The sequence below is a fragment of the Melanerpes formicivorus genome, unplaced genomic scaffold (assembly GCF_026170545.1).
Source record: "Melanerpes formicivorus ecotype bairdi unplaced genomic scaffold, bMelFor1.0.p_v2 SCAF_50, whole genome shotgun sequence".
In the NCBI taxonomy this organism is placed as follows: domain Eukaryota; kingdom Metazoa; phylum Chordata; class Aves; order Piciformes; family Picidae; genus Melanerpes; species Melanerpes formicivorus.
The window spans coordinates 1,625,686-1,641,953 of NW_027142402.1; the positions used below are offsets into that span (position 1 = coordinate 1,625,686).

Here is a 16,268-nt window from a genome sequence, read left to right on the forward strand (position 1 = left end):
TCTGTTGGAGATGTTGTGAACAGAATGAAACAATAGGAGGTCAGATTCCCTGGTAGTGATTTCTCCTCTGAGAGAAAATCATAGATTCATAGAATGGTTTGGGTTGGAAGGGACCTTAAAGATCATCAAGCTCCAACCCCCTGCCATGGGCAGGGACACCTCCCACCAGTCCAGGCTGCTCAAGGCCTCATCCAGCCTGGCCCTGAACACCTCCAGGAAGGGGGGATCTGAAAGACCTGTTAGGTCTGATGGACCTGAATGATTCATCTGAGTGTTACTGCTTGCTGGAAGGAAAAGTGTCTGCAGAAGAAATAAAATGAAGTGATTTTAGCACAGCACTTTGCACTCCAGTCCTTAAACATTCCTGGGCTTAAGGTTATTTATCTCGTGCAGGAAGGTTTGACAGACATTTCAGCTAAAGTGTATCTTGCTGTTTACATTCATACCGCTATTGTAGCTGTAATCTCTGCAATCAATCAATCAGCTGTCATTAAGACAATCCAAGCACCCTTGCAAAGTGCCAAAATAAATTCTGAAGAAAACAGAACCTGGAACTTCTGTGGCATTCAGAGTGCTCCTTACTTTCTGTCCACAGCTGCTTGGGTAATTTCTCCTTAGACATCTCCATTGCTGGACTAAAGAGTCTGTCATTGAGCTGAGGCAGTGTGGTGCTGTTCTGCTGTGCCTGTGTGCTTGCAAACATGAAACAAGAAGTGATCTTGTACTGCCACAAAGCTGGGTGACAAAGCTGAGTATACTTTCCAGTGAGACTGCCACTGTGACCTTAGCAAAAGCAGTTGTGGTCAGGACAAACCAGGAGAGTTTTATGTATTCAGAGGTTCATAGAATGGTTTAGGTTGGAAGGGACCTTAAAGATCATTCAGTTCCATCCCCCTGCCATGGGCAGGGACACCTTCCACTAGCTCTGGTTGCTCAAGGCCTCATCCAACCTGGCCTTGAACACCTCCAGGGTGTTCTTTGGCAATCACTACCAAGACCATAAGGAAAAGGAGATGACCTATAGTACAGAGCTGAGTGATTGTGGTGGCACTCATATGAAAAGAGTTATTTTCTCTACCCTGTTCCAGGATCCAACTGGGAATAGAATTTCCCTCTTGCACACTGCCCTTTTCAACCTGTGAAGGAAGCAGAGCTGTCCTGTCTCACACACGTTGTATGCACACACGTTTATTGCTCTATAAAATCACAGAATCAAAGGATGTAGGATCAGGAAACCAACCCAAACCATCTCTCATTCCAGTATTTAAATTTCAATTTAATATTAAATCCTCCCACTTCCTTAATAATTCAGCAAAAAGTAGAACTCTTTGTTGCAGTCAGTCTGTACTTGAAGACCTATTTTCAGTTGCCTCATCCTACAGCAGCTGAGTAAATGGGTCGGATGCAACTCACTGTAAGAAAGCCTGCTCATTCCTGACTGACAGTAAAGGAGTCTAGACAACTATTTTGGATGCTGCTGTCTATATTTGGAGGGAGAGGTCCTGTTCCAGAAGTTTGGTTCAAATTGATTTACAAAAGCTGAAGCACTGTGAAGGAGTGAGGCTGTTTTGACTGTGCACGTTGGGATGTGGCTGTGGTGGGCAGTGTGGTGGTGATGAGCCTCTGATTGCCACTCTCAGAATTACTCAACTATGAGCAAGTTCTAAAGTTGGAAGTACAGGGATGTGCTTACATTTTAACAAGGGGTTTGGCCACTGGCAGCCAAAATATCTGAGGACTGGTGCACTAACAAACCTTCAGAGGAGTGAGGCCATCTTGATGGGACTCAGCCACTTAAATTTGGGTGCTCAAAAGTTGAAACTTCACAGGATCAGAGTCACTATGGTTGGAAAAGACCTTTCAGATCATCCAGTTCAACCATTAGCTAACTCTACCAGGGCCACTACTACACCATACCCTTGAGCACCCCATCTAGACGGCTATTAAACACCCCCAGTGATGGCCATTCACCCACTTCCCTGGGCAGCCTGTTGTGGTATCTGAGAACAGAAGATTTTCCTAATGTCCAGCTTACACCTCCAAGACCCTTCACCAGCTGCATTGCCCTTCTCTGAGCACAATCCAGTACCTCAATGTCCTTCTTGGAGTGAGGACCCCAAAACTGAACCCTAGGTGTGGCCTCACCAGTGCTGAGGACAGAGGGACTACCACCCCTCTAGTCCTGCTGGTCACACCCTTGCTGATGAAATTTGAGGAGGGCTTATGTTCTCTGATCAGGTGTGATTCAAATGGGTATCTAAAAAGTGATACTTGTGTTCCACTGGCTTAAAGAGGAGATGACTCTGTAGCCATTGCTGTAAGGAATTTTGCTTTGTTTTAAACTCCTGGCATTTTTTTTTCCCCCTCCTCCCATTCTCAAAGTGGCTGAAAAATTCTTAGAGTATATTGAACATCAGAAGCTGAACAGAAATGCACATCAGGACAATGGTGGATGTGCACCTCTCTGAAACACTGCTGTCATGAGAAATGTCTCCTTCTAACCTCTTACCTGCTTTGGGGCTGTCAGTGAAATCTCTTCCCTGGCATGTGTTTTCAAGCCCACAGATAAAACACAAAGTTTCCCAGCTCTCATTATGGAAAACAAGTAACTCCTCCTCATCTGTCTTTGAAGACAACCCAGCCTGAGGTACATTACTAAAATTTATTACTTATTTCTTATTACTTCCTTATTACTGTCTCACAGAATAAGAGGAAACCTTCATTTAATCAAACTCTTTGTGGGCTGATATATTAGCTGTTTATCTCCTGAGATTTAGGGATAAATTTGGAAGGAGACACAGCATTAGTTTAGTGTGCATTTGTCTCTGTTCCCCTAGGAATATTTATTCACAATCTGCATCTTTAGCGTTTAAAAGCCAGGGACTAAGATATGAAAGGCCACTTACAGAAAGCAGGATGCCCAGAGAGGCTGTGGAGTCTTCTTCTCTGGAGTCATTCCAGACCTGCCTGGACGTGGTGGTGCTGGGCAACCTGCTGTGGGTGCCCCTGATTTAGCAGAGGGGTTGGACTGAATGATCTCCAGAGATCCCTTCCAACTCCCACCATGCTGGGGTTCTGTGATAGTACTGCCTACAAGATCTATGTGCAGACAAGTAAGAGACACCAGCTGCCCAGCTGGGCAGGTCCTCATGCTAGTTACAGCTCAGATTTCAGATATCATCTGAGTGATTTAATCCAAGCTTATTCTGCTCCTGTGGGTGTCACAGACCAATTGATTAGAGAGGTGCAAGACACCATTTACCTGCCATGGAGAAGTCTACCTGGAATTGTTAGCTCCACTCTTTATGCCTGTGAGACCTGGGGGGAGGGCGGGGGGGGGGGGGGGGAACTACTGCTCAAAGTTCCCAATTTCATGTAATCATCTGACTCACAGTGCTATCTACTGTAAAGTGTAGGGAGTTACATGGAAATGGGCTTATAATTCAGGCAAATGTTCTCATATCTGCCTAGAAGTGGGAACCTAGGGGTTACTGGGTCTGTCCAGGTGTGTTGCAGCTATTTAAGCTGCAGTCACGTGTATTAGGAGTTACTGTCAGCAGGAGCTTGCTTTCACTTGATTTTCTGTGTGCTTTGGCTCAATTCCCTCCACAATAACTTTCAGAATTTCCCCTGTCCTTTTTGGCTTTTTTTTGGTGGTTGTTGTTTTCCAGTTGTAGAAGACTTGTTAATAAAACATGAAAGATGAGAATGCCATCAATTCTAGCTCTTCCTTCTTGGAGTCGTGTCAAGTCTGAAAGAAGAAACAAAACCAGCAAAGCATTTGACTTCAAATTAGGTCTTGATCTGATGGGCTTGCCTCCTCCTTCTCCCTGCTCGTTATAAATTCATCCTGTTGAGATAAGAATTTCCATTTGATTTAGATATTCTTCTTGAAGGACTTCTTAAAGGGAATGCTCAGTTCAGAGAAGAGGTGCAGCTCTTCTCTTTTGCATCAAGAGATACCAGGCTAGTGCCTGTTAACCTGCTAGGGGAGAAAAATGCACACTGGAAGTGGAAGGACTCTGTGGTTTGTTCTGGTTAGTCTCAGGAGAGTGGAAAGTTTCTCAGCTTCTTTTTAGGCTGGACCTTGATTTTGGTAAAGGATGACTAAGCCTGGTCCTCAAGGTCTTCTCAAGACCTCAGTGCTCATCATTTATAGACACAGGAACAGGCCAAACCAGGAGTAATGTTCTAACTAATGAGAAGATTGCAGGCAGTGGGGTTTAAAATGCTATCCTGCAGTTGTGTCTGCATTACACACAGTGATCAGGAACACCAAACTCTTCTAAATTGTCTAAGAATAGTTTGGGTGGTTCCTTTCATCTTCAGAGAGACTTCAGTCCTTCTGGCAGTAGTCCCAGCACCAGGTCTTCTCTCAGCTTTCTAGCAATTTCAGTAAGTCTAAAATATTTCATTTCCTTTCTGACACTTCCCTTCAGTTCCTCCTTTCCTCCCAGCCAGGGGCCTGTCAACTCGGGAACACTTTCTGGTTTCTCTCATCCTTCCTGATTTTTAGCTTCTGTTTCAGGTTCAAGTTCTGCACTTCACAGCCCTGGCTTCACCATCTCCTGCTCGCCCTGCCCTTTCTCTCACAATAGCATGTCCAACAGCCTTCATTCTCACAATGGCTTTAAAATCCCAGCTTCAGCAATCTCAAACAATGAAAAATAAGCCCTGCCTTGTCCCTTCCACTTCTAGAAAATGTTCATGGACCACGGATTTTTCAACAATCTATTGCAATTAAACTATCAAGATAATGACCAGGGCTGTCCAAAGCCAGGACATTAAGCAGGCTTCATCACTGAAATGTCATCGTTATTTCTCAGCTCACGTATGGGTACTAACCATACTCTCCAGAGAGAGAGGGTCCTTGGACAGCTTTAAATGGTCTCTCTAAGTCAGATCCTCATTAGAGAAGGTATTTAAGATACCTCCAAGTTGTGCTGACTCAGTGATTAAGCTGCTCTCCCAGAAGCTAAGGCTTTTGTTCTGCTAAAAGCTCAGACTGAAATGAAACTTGCTGCTTCTTCCCAGCAAGGGAACGAGACAGCAAAGAAACTAAGGAAGGCAAGGTGCTGGTAAAGGCTTCACATGTGAAAAGCAGAGGATAACTCAGAGTTCATTTGTACATATCATTTGTGCCTCCATTATTTCAGTTGCAGTTATCATTGATGAAGTTGATCTTTCTTCTGGTTTACGATGTAATGCCAGGGGGTGTGACTTTCTAGCTATGTGAAATACACAGTGTAGAGGAATTTGCCCCGGGGATTAGTTTCACCTACTGGAAGTGGTTTTTCCACAGCTGACAATCTGCTTAGGTTTGAATAGTGGAGCAGTTTCCTTGCCTCCCCTGAAATGGGCCCAATCCAATTTGTCTGGTAATAATGAGTCCCTAAATATCCCAAGGGATACTTGTTGACAACAGCACTGCTGACACTGGGAACCTCTTTCCTGCCTGAGGGAGGACCTGATGCTGCATAACCTGTTGTTTACTGAGGAAGCATTGGAGGTTCCAGTACTGGACAGAAATGTAATCCAAGCAACAGGAGGGAAGACTGTATCCATGTAGTGGGGGTAAATGGTTGCATGAGGCTATTACAGAACCTATCTGCAGTAGTAGAACCAGGCTGGGGACTCACGTGCCTCCCACACACCCTTTTTCCCCCCCTGCCTTGTTTCCTTTCCTCTTAGAAAGACACCTTTGGGCCAGAGATTCTTGTGTTTGCCTTGTTCTCTGTTGGTGCTCTGAAGAGAAAACTCTGTGCTGTCACTGCAGCTAAACGCTGTCACAGAGTCTTAGAATGGTTTGAGTTGGAAGGGACCTCAGTTCCAACCCCCCTGCCATGGGCAGGGACACCTTCCACTAGCCCACGCTGCTCAAGGCCTCATCCAACCTGGCCTTGAACACCTCCACACACAGGGAATCCCCTCCCTGGGAAGCCTGAGGGTGACAAGAGAGGAGCTGCTTGCACACTTCTGCTTGTAAACTTTGCACATTCATGCTTGTGAACTTTTTGCACACCTGTGCTTGTGAGTTGCTTGCACACTTGTGAACAAACTGTTTGCCCACCTGTGCCCTGTTTGCATACCTGTGTTTGTTTGCCCATCTCACCTCAGTCCCTCCCCACCCTTTCCTGTCCGCAGTGTTAATCCTTTTCTCCTCCCGGAGATGTTGGCGAGCCCTTGGTCACCCCGGTGGTGGTTCCCTCCATTCCTTCCCTTCCTGCAGCAACCCACCCCTCGCCTCTCTCCGAGCCCAGCTTTCTGCTCCGTCTCCCAGCAGCCGCCCGCGTACTCCCGGTGCGGTGCCTTCCCCCCAGTCCCTCCTCAGGTGGACACCGAGCGCTTGGCGTTACCGGCGTTGGGCTATTCCCGGAGCTGTCTCCGTGCCAGCTTCAGGCCAATTAACTGCCTAATGAATGTGCTGCCGGCCATGGCAGAGCGCTGCGGGGAATCAGAGCTGAGCTCTGAGGGGCCGATTAAGCTGCAAGTCACAGCGGGCAGAGCCCAATCGCGACATGCCCGTCGCGGTCTGTGCCGCCTGCGCTCGGCTCCACAAAGGCATCATTGACTATTTATTGCCACCGCACAACAACTCCGCTGTTCGCTTCATCACAGCAGCTTCTCAGTCACCAACCCCCCTTCCCAGCCCTATCTCTGTTAGCCCCCCCAGCCCTATTTCTTCCAGATTCCCCCCCCCCCCCTCGCCCCCCGGCCTCCCATAACCAGGGCTCCCCAGTCTGGGCAGCCCCTGAGCATCCTTTGCGGGGTGCGGGTAGCGCTGCCCCGCTGATGCGGGAACGGGAAATTTCCGGGAGGGAAAAGCGAAGGGACGAGGATTCTCCTGTCAAAGCTGCAGAGCCTGTCTGCTCGGGGAGGAAACCTCGGGAAGGCTGCGTGGCGGGTGGTGGTGGTGAGGCGGTGGGAAATCTTGCCCAGGTTCTAAGCAAGTCAGAGCCAAACAAAATGGGGAGGAGCGGAGAAGAGGCGGATGCCTGTGCGGGGGAGAGAGGGGAAAGCCAGGGGAGGGGGCTGCATTTCATACCTCGGCTCGTATGGGAGGTCTTGGGGATCAGAGCCCCCCCACGCAGCGCTGCTGCTTAGGAGCGGGACTTGGGGGGACAGAGGTGGTCGCGGCTCCTACGGAGCGGGCTCTCCCTCCTCGCCCGCCCTCACAAGAGGTTTCTCCACCCTTCTAGACCTTTTTCCAGCCTGGATGGGGTGGGGGGGAAAGTATTGGAGCTCCTTGTCCGCAAGTGCCGGGAATGAGCGCGGCCAGGCGGACTCAGCGTGAGGAAGGAGCCGGGAAGCACCCACGGGGCCAAGCGGGGAAGGGCGGGGGTCGCTGAGCGACTGCTTTCAGGAGGCAGAGCCCAGCCCTCCACTCCCGAATTCCCTTCCGTGTTTCCAAAACCGGCTCGGAGACCCTGTGTAGGAGGTCGGACTTGGAACGGTGGCCAGCGGCGTGGAAAGAGGGTTTCGGCTCCTTTAAAGGACGCTGTGCAACGCTCCCGACGGGAGGCGGATCTCCCTCCTTCCCTCCATCCCTCCTTCCATCCCTTCCTCCATCCCACCCCCCTTCCCTCCCTCCCTCGCTGAGCCGCCGCCGCTGTCAGTGGTGTCCGGACGGCGGCTGCAGCGCAGCCGGGGCAGTCCCCGGCGTCCTGCCACCGCCCTTCCTCTCCTCCCCCCTCCCACCCACTCCCCCAGCCTCCGCCTTCCTCCCCCTCCGCCTTCCTCACCCTCCCAGCTTCCCCGCCCGCAGCTCAAGGTAGGAGGTTGTCCTGGGGTCTCCGGCTAGCCGCCACGGCCGGAGGGGTTTGCATGCAAGTGAGGGGCTGCGGGAGATGGCGGCGGGGGGGAGGGGGAAGGCGGGAGTGGGGGGGGAGGATGCACCGTGTCCGCGTCTTGGTGAGAGCAGCAGACGGCGATTTGCCTTCTCCCGGTGTCCCAGGGCTGCTGCCGCCCGGGTCTGTGGCAGACCTGTCGCCTTCTTCCCCGCCTTGCTCCCCACCACCAGAGCTGTCTCTGTCCCCACGCTGCAGGTGGAGGGGTGGGAAGCAGGGGCGAGAGGCCAGGGCAGCGAAGATTTCCTACTCTCGATGCCCCCCGCCCGGCGTTAGGGGTAGTCCCGAACTGCCCTCGGCAGCCGGAGCGCTGCCCCCAAAACGGCAGCCTTGAGGATGTGCCTCTCGCTCTCCTGCGGGAGAAATGGTCTCGAACTTCGCTGGAGTTGTAGGTGGACAACGGTCTCTACTCCCGTGAGGTCTTCTGCTCCCGGCAGCCGCAGCCAGCCCCCACTTCGGCTTGGCAGCGCTCCTGCCCTTTATTTCTGAACAAACCAAGCATTCTTTGGGGGAGCCTCCAGCCCTGGGGCACTGACACTGTGCAGAGGAAGAGACATCCCTGCCTGCGGAGCGGAGGCAAGAGCCCTGTGTGCCCTGGGAAGCAACGGAAACATGATAACGAAAACCTGTCCTCACGCTCTGCTTAGAAACTTTTTTGGGGTAGAGTATGGAAATCATTAAACATCTTCCTTCCCCTCCCCAGATCCTTCACAGCTTCCCTAGCCCCAAAACAAACTGAAGGGGCGAAGGGCTCTCTGTAGGTAATGTCACAAATGTTTGCTCTTGCTGCTTGTAACCTGATGCGAGAGTGCGTTGCTGTGGTGCTCAGAAGTGCCCGAACGAGTAAGTCCATTGCATACTCAGTTCGCTAATTAAAAGACACGACTTTCCATTAGCTAAAAATTAATTAACATCTTAAAATATCATTAATCATCGACGCAGCAGAGACTGGGTTGTAAATTTGGACTGAGCTCTTACCAGGCAGAGGAGAACCTCTGGTTTTCAGAGCCGGGGGGAGTGACGTGGGAGCGGCCGCAGTGTGCTTTTAAATGATAATATCAACAGTGATTGGAACGCTTTGGCAAAGGGCTCAAAAGGGAGGACTTGTTACTGCCTGGTCAGCAAAGCTGCAGTGCTTCTTTCTGGAGATCTGGGGATGCTGGTCAGGTGTTGCAGCGAGCTACGGCTCTCCTCGCAGCAGATTGCAACAGCAGCAGGACCGTCGTGGCATGTGAAGCTGAACCTTTGCAAGGATTCACCCCACAATTATCCGAGGAGCAAAGCTCTGGGGACTGCCCGTTATACACACACTACCTTGGTATCAGTCGTGGTGGGAAGGGGACAGAACGGTAGATTAAGTGGTACTTAAAAAAATCTCTGATGATCAGTTCTTGGAGACACAGCTATGACCTGAAAATGAAAGTCGTTGCCTTTTTAAAGCAATATGGTAAAACTATACATCCCAGTAGGTGGCAGCTAGCTGGGTTCACTTTTATTATGGTAATAGCACATAAAAATAAGATCTTGGGGGGGAAGCACCTGATACAATAAGGTAATTAGAATCACATCTCTCCCCTTTCCAAATGAAACATCATGTACATAAGATCACCATTTATACTTGACACATACCTAAAGGTGTGGGAGGCTTTTATTACCCAGAGAAGATTTAAAGGCCTCAGATTGTCTATTCTTCTTTCCCTGTCTACAGCTGGAGTACTATTTTTCATATCAGCTTCACTTGAACGTTGCCCTTGTGCATTAAAGACGTGTTACCACCACGTCTACAACAGAGGAGCAAAATATAACCCAAATCAAAATGTGTATCCAAAGAACATTTCCCAGTTGCAGATCACAGGAGTGTGGAGGGTCATTCCAGAATGACCTTAATCTGAAAAGAACTGTGTGACAGTGGTGAGAAGCCCCCAGAGCACAAGATCAGCTTCTCCAGTTTAACATTTTATTAGGCATTTCCAAGCTGTTGAACTGTACATCTCACAGGGAAGGAAATGTGAAAGGCATTAAGACCATTCACCTGCTTTATATTGAAATAATTCTGGAGGGCAGAAAAAGTATCTTTGTTAAAGGTTAGCCTTCCTCTTCCCTTCCTCCCCCCGAAGGAGAAATGAAGCTAAAGTCCAATTAACAGAAAAGGAGTCTGGAGTGGTGCAATCTGAGGGTTCAGTTAATTCTATGGTCTATAAGTGATCTTCAGTGAGCCCTAAACCTCTGATGTCTCACAAGATTTGCTTTTTGATGAGAAACTGATATTCTCGAGAAAATAATTCTAGATTAACTACAATTTCCCTTCAAGGTGGGAGCTCAGGTGTGGCAGAAGAAGGTGGCAGGGGGAGGGATGTTAACACAGAGCACTGGGAGACATCTGATGGCAGATGAGGAGGAGAGCGCTGCTCCTGCTGAGCCCATAAACGCCACAGAGCAGCTGGCCGGCTACCGCGACCGAGGGTGGTGTATGCGTCCTTAAGGGAGCCGATGAAAGATTCCAATTTCCTTTCTGTGCTGTTCAGGAACTGGAAGGGCTAAACCCAGCCTTAGGCCGCCAGAGGTGGCCGCTGGCGGCGGGCTGGAGCCAAGAGCTCTCCGTGGTGCTGAAGTGCCGGGGCCGGACTCTGTCCGCGGTACCGAGGTCGGCGGTGACCCCGGGGGGTGTCGGCATGACGGGAATGGAGCTAGGCTTGATCCTGGGCAGGGGTCGCATTGCTAAATAGGTGGTAGCGTTTAGCACTGCTAAACATGGAATAGTGAGAGGAGTCAATCTCAAGTTTGATGATTTGGTGGGTTAGGAGCTGTGCTGAGATGACAGGTAGCTGTGGGGTTTTGTTTCAAGAAGACCTTAGGAAATCAGACTGAGTTGCTCTGTCCAAAGTTTATCTCTTTTTCTAGTGCGATGAATTTGGCCATGAATATCATATTTTCAGAACTGCTTACCAAAACTAACCTAAAAAACCCCGAACAAACAGACAAAAACCACAACAAAACCCCCCAAACCCAAACAAACCCACACCACACACAAAAAGAGCCCCAAACCACTGAGACAGGAAGCTATATCTGAAGATTCACAAAAAGAGTATCTCAGTGGCCTTTATTTCAGCAACAGCAAGGAAAAGAGGAGGGAAGCAAAGAAGGTTGGAAGTTTACAGTATTCATGTGGGTCGGTTTTATTTCTCCTGGGACTAAGACAAAATACAACTGAGTAGAGAGAATAAAAGCAATGGGAAATACAAGGAGAAGCTTCTCTTTGCATGTTTCCTGTGAGATATTCCAAGTGTGAACTGAAGGAGTCGCTAGATATCCTTGCTTTTAGCACTAGGTGTTCTTTTTAAAGTGCTCCACTAGTCAAATCGTCTGATTGAATTCCCTGCTAGACTGCAGAACTAGCCATTCAGGATACTTATTTTTGACACTGCGGTTATGCCTCCATCTTAAAAGGGGGAAAAGAATTGATTATGTTTAATAATCCCCCAGCAGAATGTACACTTCTTCTCACCATCATTTTACAGGGGTTTAAGTAAATGAGTGCAGGGGAGATCAGAGAGCCATCGTGATAAAAAGTTAGGGACAGAGAGCACCAACATTGCAGGTTACAGTTGAAATGCTGCTCTTAATTATTTGCATGTCTGCCTGACACAGGTGTCAGTCAAACAAGCTGTAACTCACCTCTGATTGCTTCCACTCTGCGTTCTCATTATCCTGGCACCACTGGTATTTATTTCTGTAACGTCAGGTTTATTCTGTGTTCGTCTGGATGTATCTGTGGCGGAAGCCTCTCAGTGATATTTTCTCTAGTAAGAAAAGGCAGAGAGGGAGAGAAAGGAGGCAAAAGATGTCTGTAGGCAGAACGTAGCATAATTCATTTTCCTGGTAGGGAATCAAGGAATTGCCTTTTAATGTTTGGAATAAAGCTTAAGGAGGGTCAGTGAAAGCTTCTCTTAGATTTCAAAGTCTGGCAGTCCTTGTTCAAGATATTTTAATGGATGCGGGCACACAACTAATTGTATTTCCAAGGGAAATCCACAGCAGTCCACAGAATGAGTTTATCTTCTTCAGAACACCTGGCCAAAAGACAGAAGTCTGTGCCTGCATTTGCAGATATAAAGTCAGTATCCCATTATCAACCTGGGAAGTGCTATTGTTCTCACTGAGGACTCCAAAATGACAAACTACAGGGAGTCCAGGGAGGAACAGCAATATTTCCATAATACTCGAGTGAAGGGGAAAGAGAGTGCAGAGCAAGAGAGTGGCAGAATAAAGTGCAAAGCACAAAACTAGTGCATCTCCGAGGTACTGCCTGGTGAGCAGCGCTGCAATTCCGAGCGAGTTGAGTGGAACAGGTCTCTGCATTCAACAAGGCTCTGCCTGCGCTGTGATTCCTCTGGATCTTGCAAAAGCAGGCTGGTGCTCCGGGATCACTGGGTCTGGAGCAAGTTCCTAAGGACAGGCAGGGTACAAGCCCGTGTGGTTAATTATTCCAAGCATTACCGTGAGTGACAGTGAATGTAAATATATGGAGTTCTTTTTATTCTGATTATTATTTTTAGCCGAAATGTCCCTCTGCTAACCCGCAGGACTTTATTGTCAGCCTTGTCTTTCACAACTCCAAAGCTGAATGATTTCCACACAGTCAGCTATTAAAATGCATGAATTGATTTTTACACAACCGATTTCCTTCTCTCCCGTAGCACCCCCCCCCCCCCCCAACCCCCCCCAACCCGCCAGCCGTCCCTCCCCGCTCCAGCCCCTTATAGCTATTGTTCAGAACAACCCAAATCCTAACACCACCGCGGAGCCTGTAAATAAAGCCGGGCTGCCTTCTCCTCCGGCAAAGCGAGGCGATCAGCTCGGTTGCATAACAGAGATTGGGAAGGCTGTGTCTGGCAGGCAGCCTTAAGAAGAGAAGAGCCATCTCAATTTCTCTCACTTAATCTTGGCTTGGCGTCAGGAGCTGTGCAGCAGTGCAGCAGAATGGGAGCACGGCACAAGCTTCGCCGGGGAGCGGCGGCTGCTCCGTGACTCCCCCGCTCTGTGCCGGTGTCTCCGCGGCTTCTCCAGCTGGATTATATATTGATTTTTTCTTCTTTTTTTCTTCCTCTCTCGCCTCCCAGGTTTTACTCAGCTGGACATTGGGTGTGTTTGGATTTCTCAAGGATTCTCCCCCCCGACTAACATGGATGTCCCACCATTCCTTGCAGTTGAAGGTTGCTCCTTGGCGCAGTGAATGAAGAACATGCAGGGATTGCTAATGGGTTTGGGAAGCGTAGACTCTCCTCTCTCTGTGACCATGCCGTGATCGTGTCTGGGGGCCACCAGTTTACGTATCCTCGTTCTCACCCTACCGGGAAACCTGACGGCTTAGAAGGGGGAAGCAAGGCAGCGTGTGTGCATCGGAACATCATGAAGATTATTTCCCCGATTCTAACTAATTCAGTCTTCACATGCACCGTTGGAGTCCTCCTTTGCTTCCTGTGGATTGGATATTCTCAAGGAACCACACATGTATTAAGATTTGGTAAGATTTCACGACCTTTTCTCCCCCCCCCCCCCCCACCTTGTTCTGCATTGAAAGCTGAGTGTGAGATACGTGGGACTGACTCAGGAGGGGGCTGCTGGGGGGCGGTGGGGGGAGCTGGGACGTGCTACCGGAGTCAGGCACCGAAGTCTCTGTTTTGCATCCGGAGGGATGAATCGTTGTGTGTTGGGTTGGTTGTTTTCTGGTTTGGCTTTTTTTTTCATGGGCTTTGGTTTGGTTTCCCCCCCTGTCGCTGCAGCTCATTGTAGCCGTAGTAACGGCACGATGTTGTTGATGATGATGATGATAATTATAATAACAATGGAGAGGGAAATGACGGGCAAACGCCTTTGCCTAAGGGCTCTGCGCAGCTCGCTTGGCTTCCTCCTAATGTACCCTCCGGGTTTCCATAGCAGTTCAGTGCTGGTGCTTGATCAGTTAACAACCTGTCAACTAGTTGTTAAGTTTCTGGTCCACCCGACCCCATCCCGTGTGGGCACGACGCTGTGGTTTGAGACCTTTGGACTGGTGTTTCCCTTGAAGCCTCTGCCTGGCTGCTTGTCACCTCAGCGGCGTTTAGGGTTTGTCACCTCAGTGGCGTTTAGGGTTAGAGAGGAGATGATTTGTGTCTTGAGCGGCGGTGAGGGAACAGCCTTTGAGATGCGTTTCAAGGCCATAGCTTTTTCCACGCCAGGAAAGTTGTGGTAGTTTTGTTTACCCTCGAAAAAACCCCAACCAAACAAAAAACCCCAAACCCACCAGAAAAGTCATGGATCAAACTGGAATTTCAAGGAGACTAAATTGTCATGGATCAGACTGGGACTTCAAGGAGAGCAGAGTGGGTCTGCAGTTGAAGGACTGTCCCAGCAGGGCCATGGAAAGAACCCAAGCAGCTCTGCCCGCCTGTGCGGGTGTTTAAGCAAACCCGCGGCCGCATCCCCTGTGGAAGTTTGGCGGTGAAGAAGGGCAAGAAGGAGCCCAAAGTTCGCTGTGGGTCCGAGGGGGCCCGGGAATGTCCTCTGGGGATGTCCTCCGAGGAGAGCTACAACAGGAGCCCCACAGCCTCCTGCCGCCCGGGTCCCGCGGTTGAGTCTCGGGGTGGAGCAAGGAGAGGGGAAGGGGTGGGGGCCGCGGTCCGAAAGTTGCTTCCCTAGAGCATCCTCCTCCTCCATGTCTACCCACAGCAGGGCTGGAGGGAGCAAGAGAGGGTCTCTCGCTGTCCGATACGAGCTGTAGCAGCCGCTGTGTCCATCTCTGCGAGGCTAGGAAAGCTCCTGTCTGTCCTCGCCGGGGAGTTGTGCCTTGATTTGTGTCGGGTTTTGTTTAAATTCCGCTCCCGCACACGCTGTTATCTGGAGGGGAAGGTGGGTAATGATTAAAAAGTCACCAGGCTGTTCCCGATCTCGTGTGCTGAATTCCTAGTGGTGCTTCTTTGCTGCTTCCATCTGGTCTAAAGGTGGTGCTTCAGGCACGTTGCTCTTAGCAACCGTCCTCCGGAATGCTCTTCCTCTGGACATAGCTCAGCGGGTCCGTAGATCATTGCCGGCTTTAGTTTGCGTTCGCTCTGATCCCTAATCATGGCCATGAAATTAGCGGCAGAGCTGCCTGTGAGCTAGCACTGCCCGGCTGGCTGTTCTGCCGCCAACAGGGCTTCACCACCAGTGCCCAGGGTCATTCTCCAGGAGCCTGAATTCCTTCCCAGCGTGGCCGTGTAAACAAACATCCTCCTGGCTACAGCATCTCCAGATCAGTGTTTCCTCGGAGCTAGCCCTGGAAAGCCGCCTTTTGATAATGATTAGAATAATAATCCCGAGGCCGAAGGGTGGTGCAGGGACTCCAGTGCCCGGTGACAGTCGCACACGTGTGGATTTTCCTAGGCTAACTTCGCAACTCCCTCCTGGTCCCACAGGTTGTGGACAGGTTGTTTTCACTCCATTGTTCGTAGCACCCAAGTGTGAGTCTACTTCTGAGTCACCTCACGCTTGCTCTGGCCTCTCAGTAGAGTTGTCCTCAGCCCATCTCTGGGGCTTAGGAACAGGTAGGGAGCAGCTGATTAGTTCATTTTAGCGTGGAAAATGTTAGACGTAAGAGAGGTTTTGCCTTGCTCAGCCGGGCCTGTTGCACATCCCTGCCTTGGAAAGTCTGGGTTTAGCCCGGTCCAGCCGTGGAGTGACTCTACCTCTGCCTACGGGAGAAATCCCAGAGCCTGACATCCCTTCCCCTGCCTAGGGGCATGGCTGGGAAGAGGGAAGGAGCAGAGAGCGAGCTGTGGAAGAGATTTGGTTATTTCTGAGAGGGGAAATCCCTCCTCCCCCACCCTGCCCGGGCTATCTGTCCCTTCGGGATGTCCTTGCGACCAGGAGGACGGAATGCCGATGCCTTCCCGTGGAGTCCTTCCCCAGGAGAAGCCAAAGCTGAGGAGATCCCCTCCAGAAGGCAGCCTGCCAACCTCCGCTCCTCTTCCTCAGCCAGCAGCGCTATGGCAACAGGGGAGAGCTTGGAGCCTGCCAGAGCTCCAGCCCCCTCATTCCTCCTGTGCAAATGAACCACCATGGATTCGCATTGTCCTTCCCACGGCTCCTCTCCTTGTTGGGACTAGCCAGCCTGTCCTCTCTCTCTGCCTTTCAAGCTACCTTTTAGCAGCCACCTCGGGAATTCTGAGCCTCCCGGGTTTGACTGCCAACGCGGGAGGGCATTTTGCTGGGAGAAGCTGGTGGGGTGGATCAGTCCCTGCCCAGAGGCACTCACTCGGGCATCTGGACTCCTGCCTGCTGCTGGAATAGGCAGGGCAGCACTTGGGCATCTCACCAAATTCCTAAATGACACCTTGCTCCCTGGGACCCGGGCCAGGCTGCCTCCCTAATCCTTTTGGAATAGCTTTCCATAAAAAGAGCAGG

The 16,268-nt window shown here is 50.3% G+C and overlaps 1 protein-coding gene across 4 annotated transcripts in view; it reads left to right on the forward strand.

The window, feature by feature from the left end:
• The first annotated feature begins 7,699 nt into the window (after positions 1 to 7,699).
• Positions 7,700 to 16,268, forward strand: part of GRIK2 (glutamate ionotropic receptor kainate type subunit 2) — a 203,657-nt gene continuing 195,088 nt past the window's right edge. For all 4 annotated transcript variants that reach the window (XM_068160442.1, XM_068160443.1, XM_068160447.1 and 1 more), the window contains exons 1-2: positions 7,700 to 7,771; positions 12,968 to 13,371. In XM_068160442.1, coding sequence (XP_068016543.1) covers positions 13,257 to 13,371 — 115 coding nt within the window. In that variant the 5' untranslated portion in view covers positions 7,700 to 7,771; positions 12,968 to 13,256. The remainder of the gene's footprint in view (positions 7,772 to 12,967; positions 13,372 to 16,268) is intronic.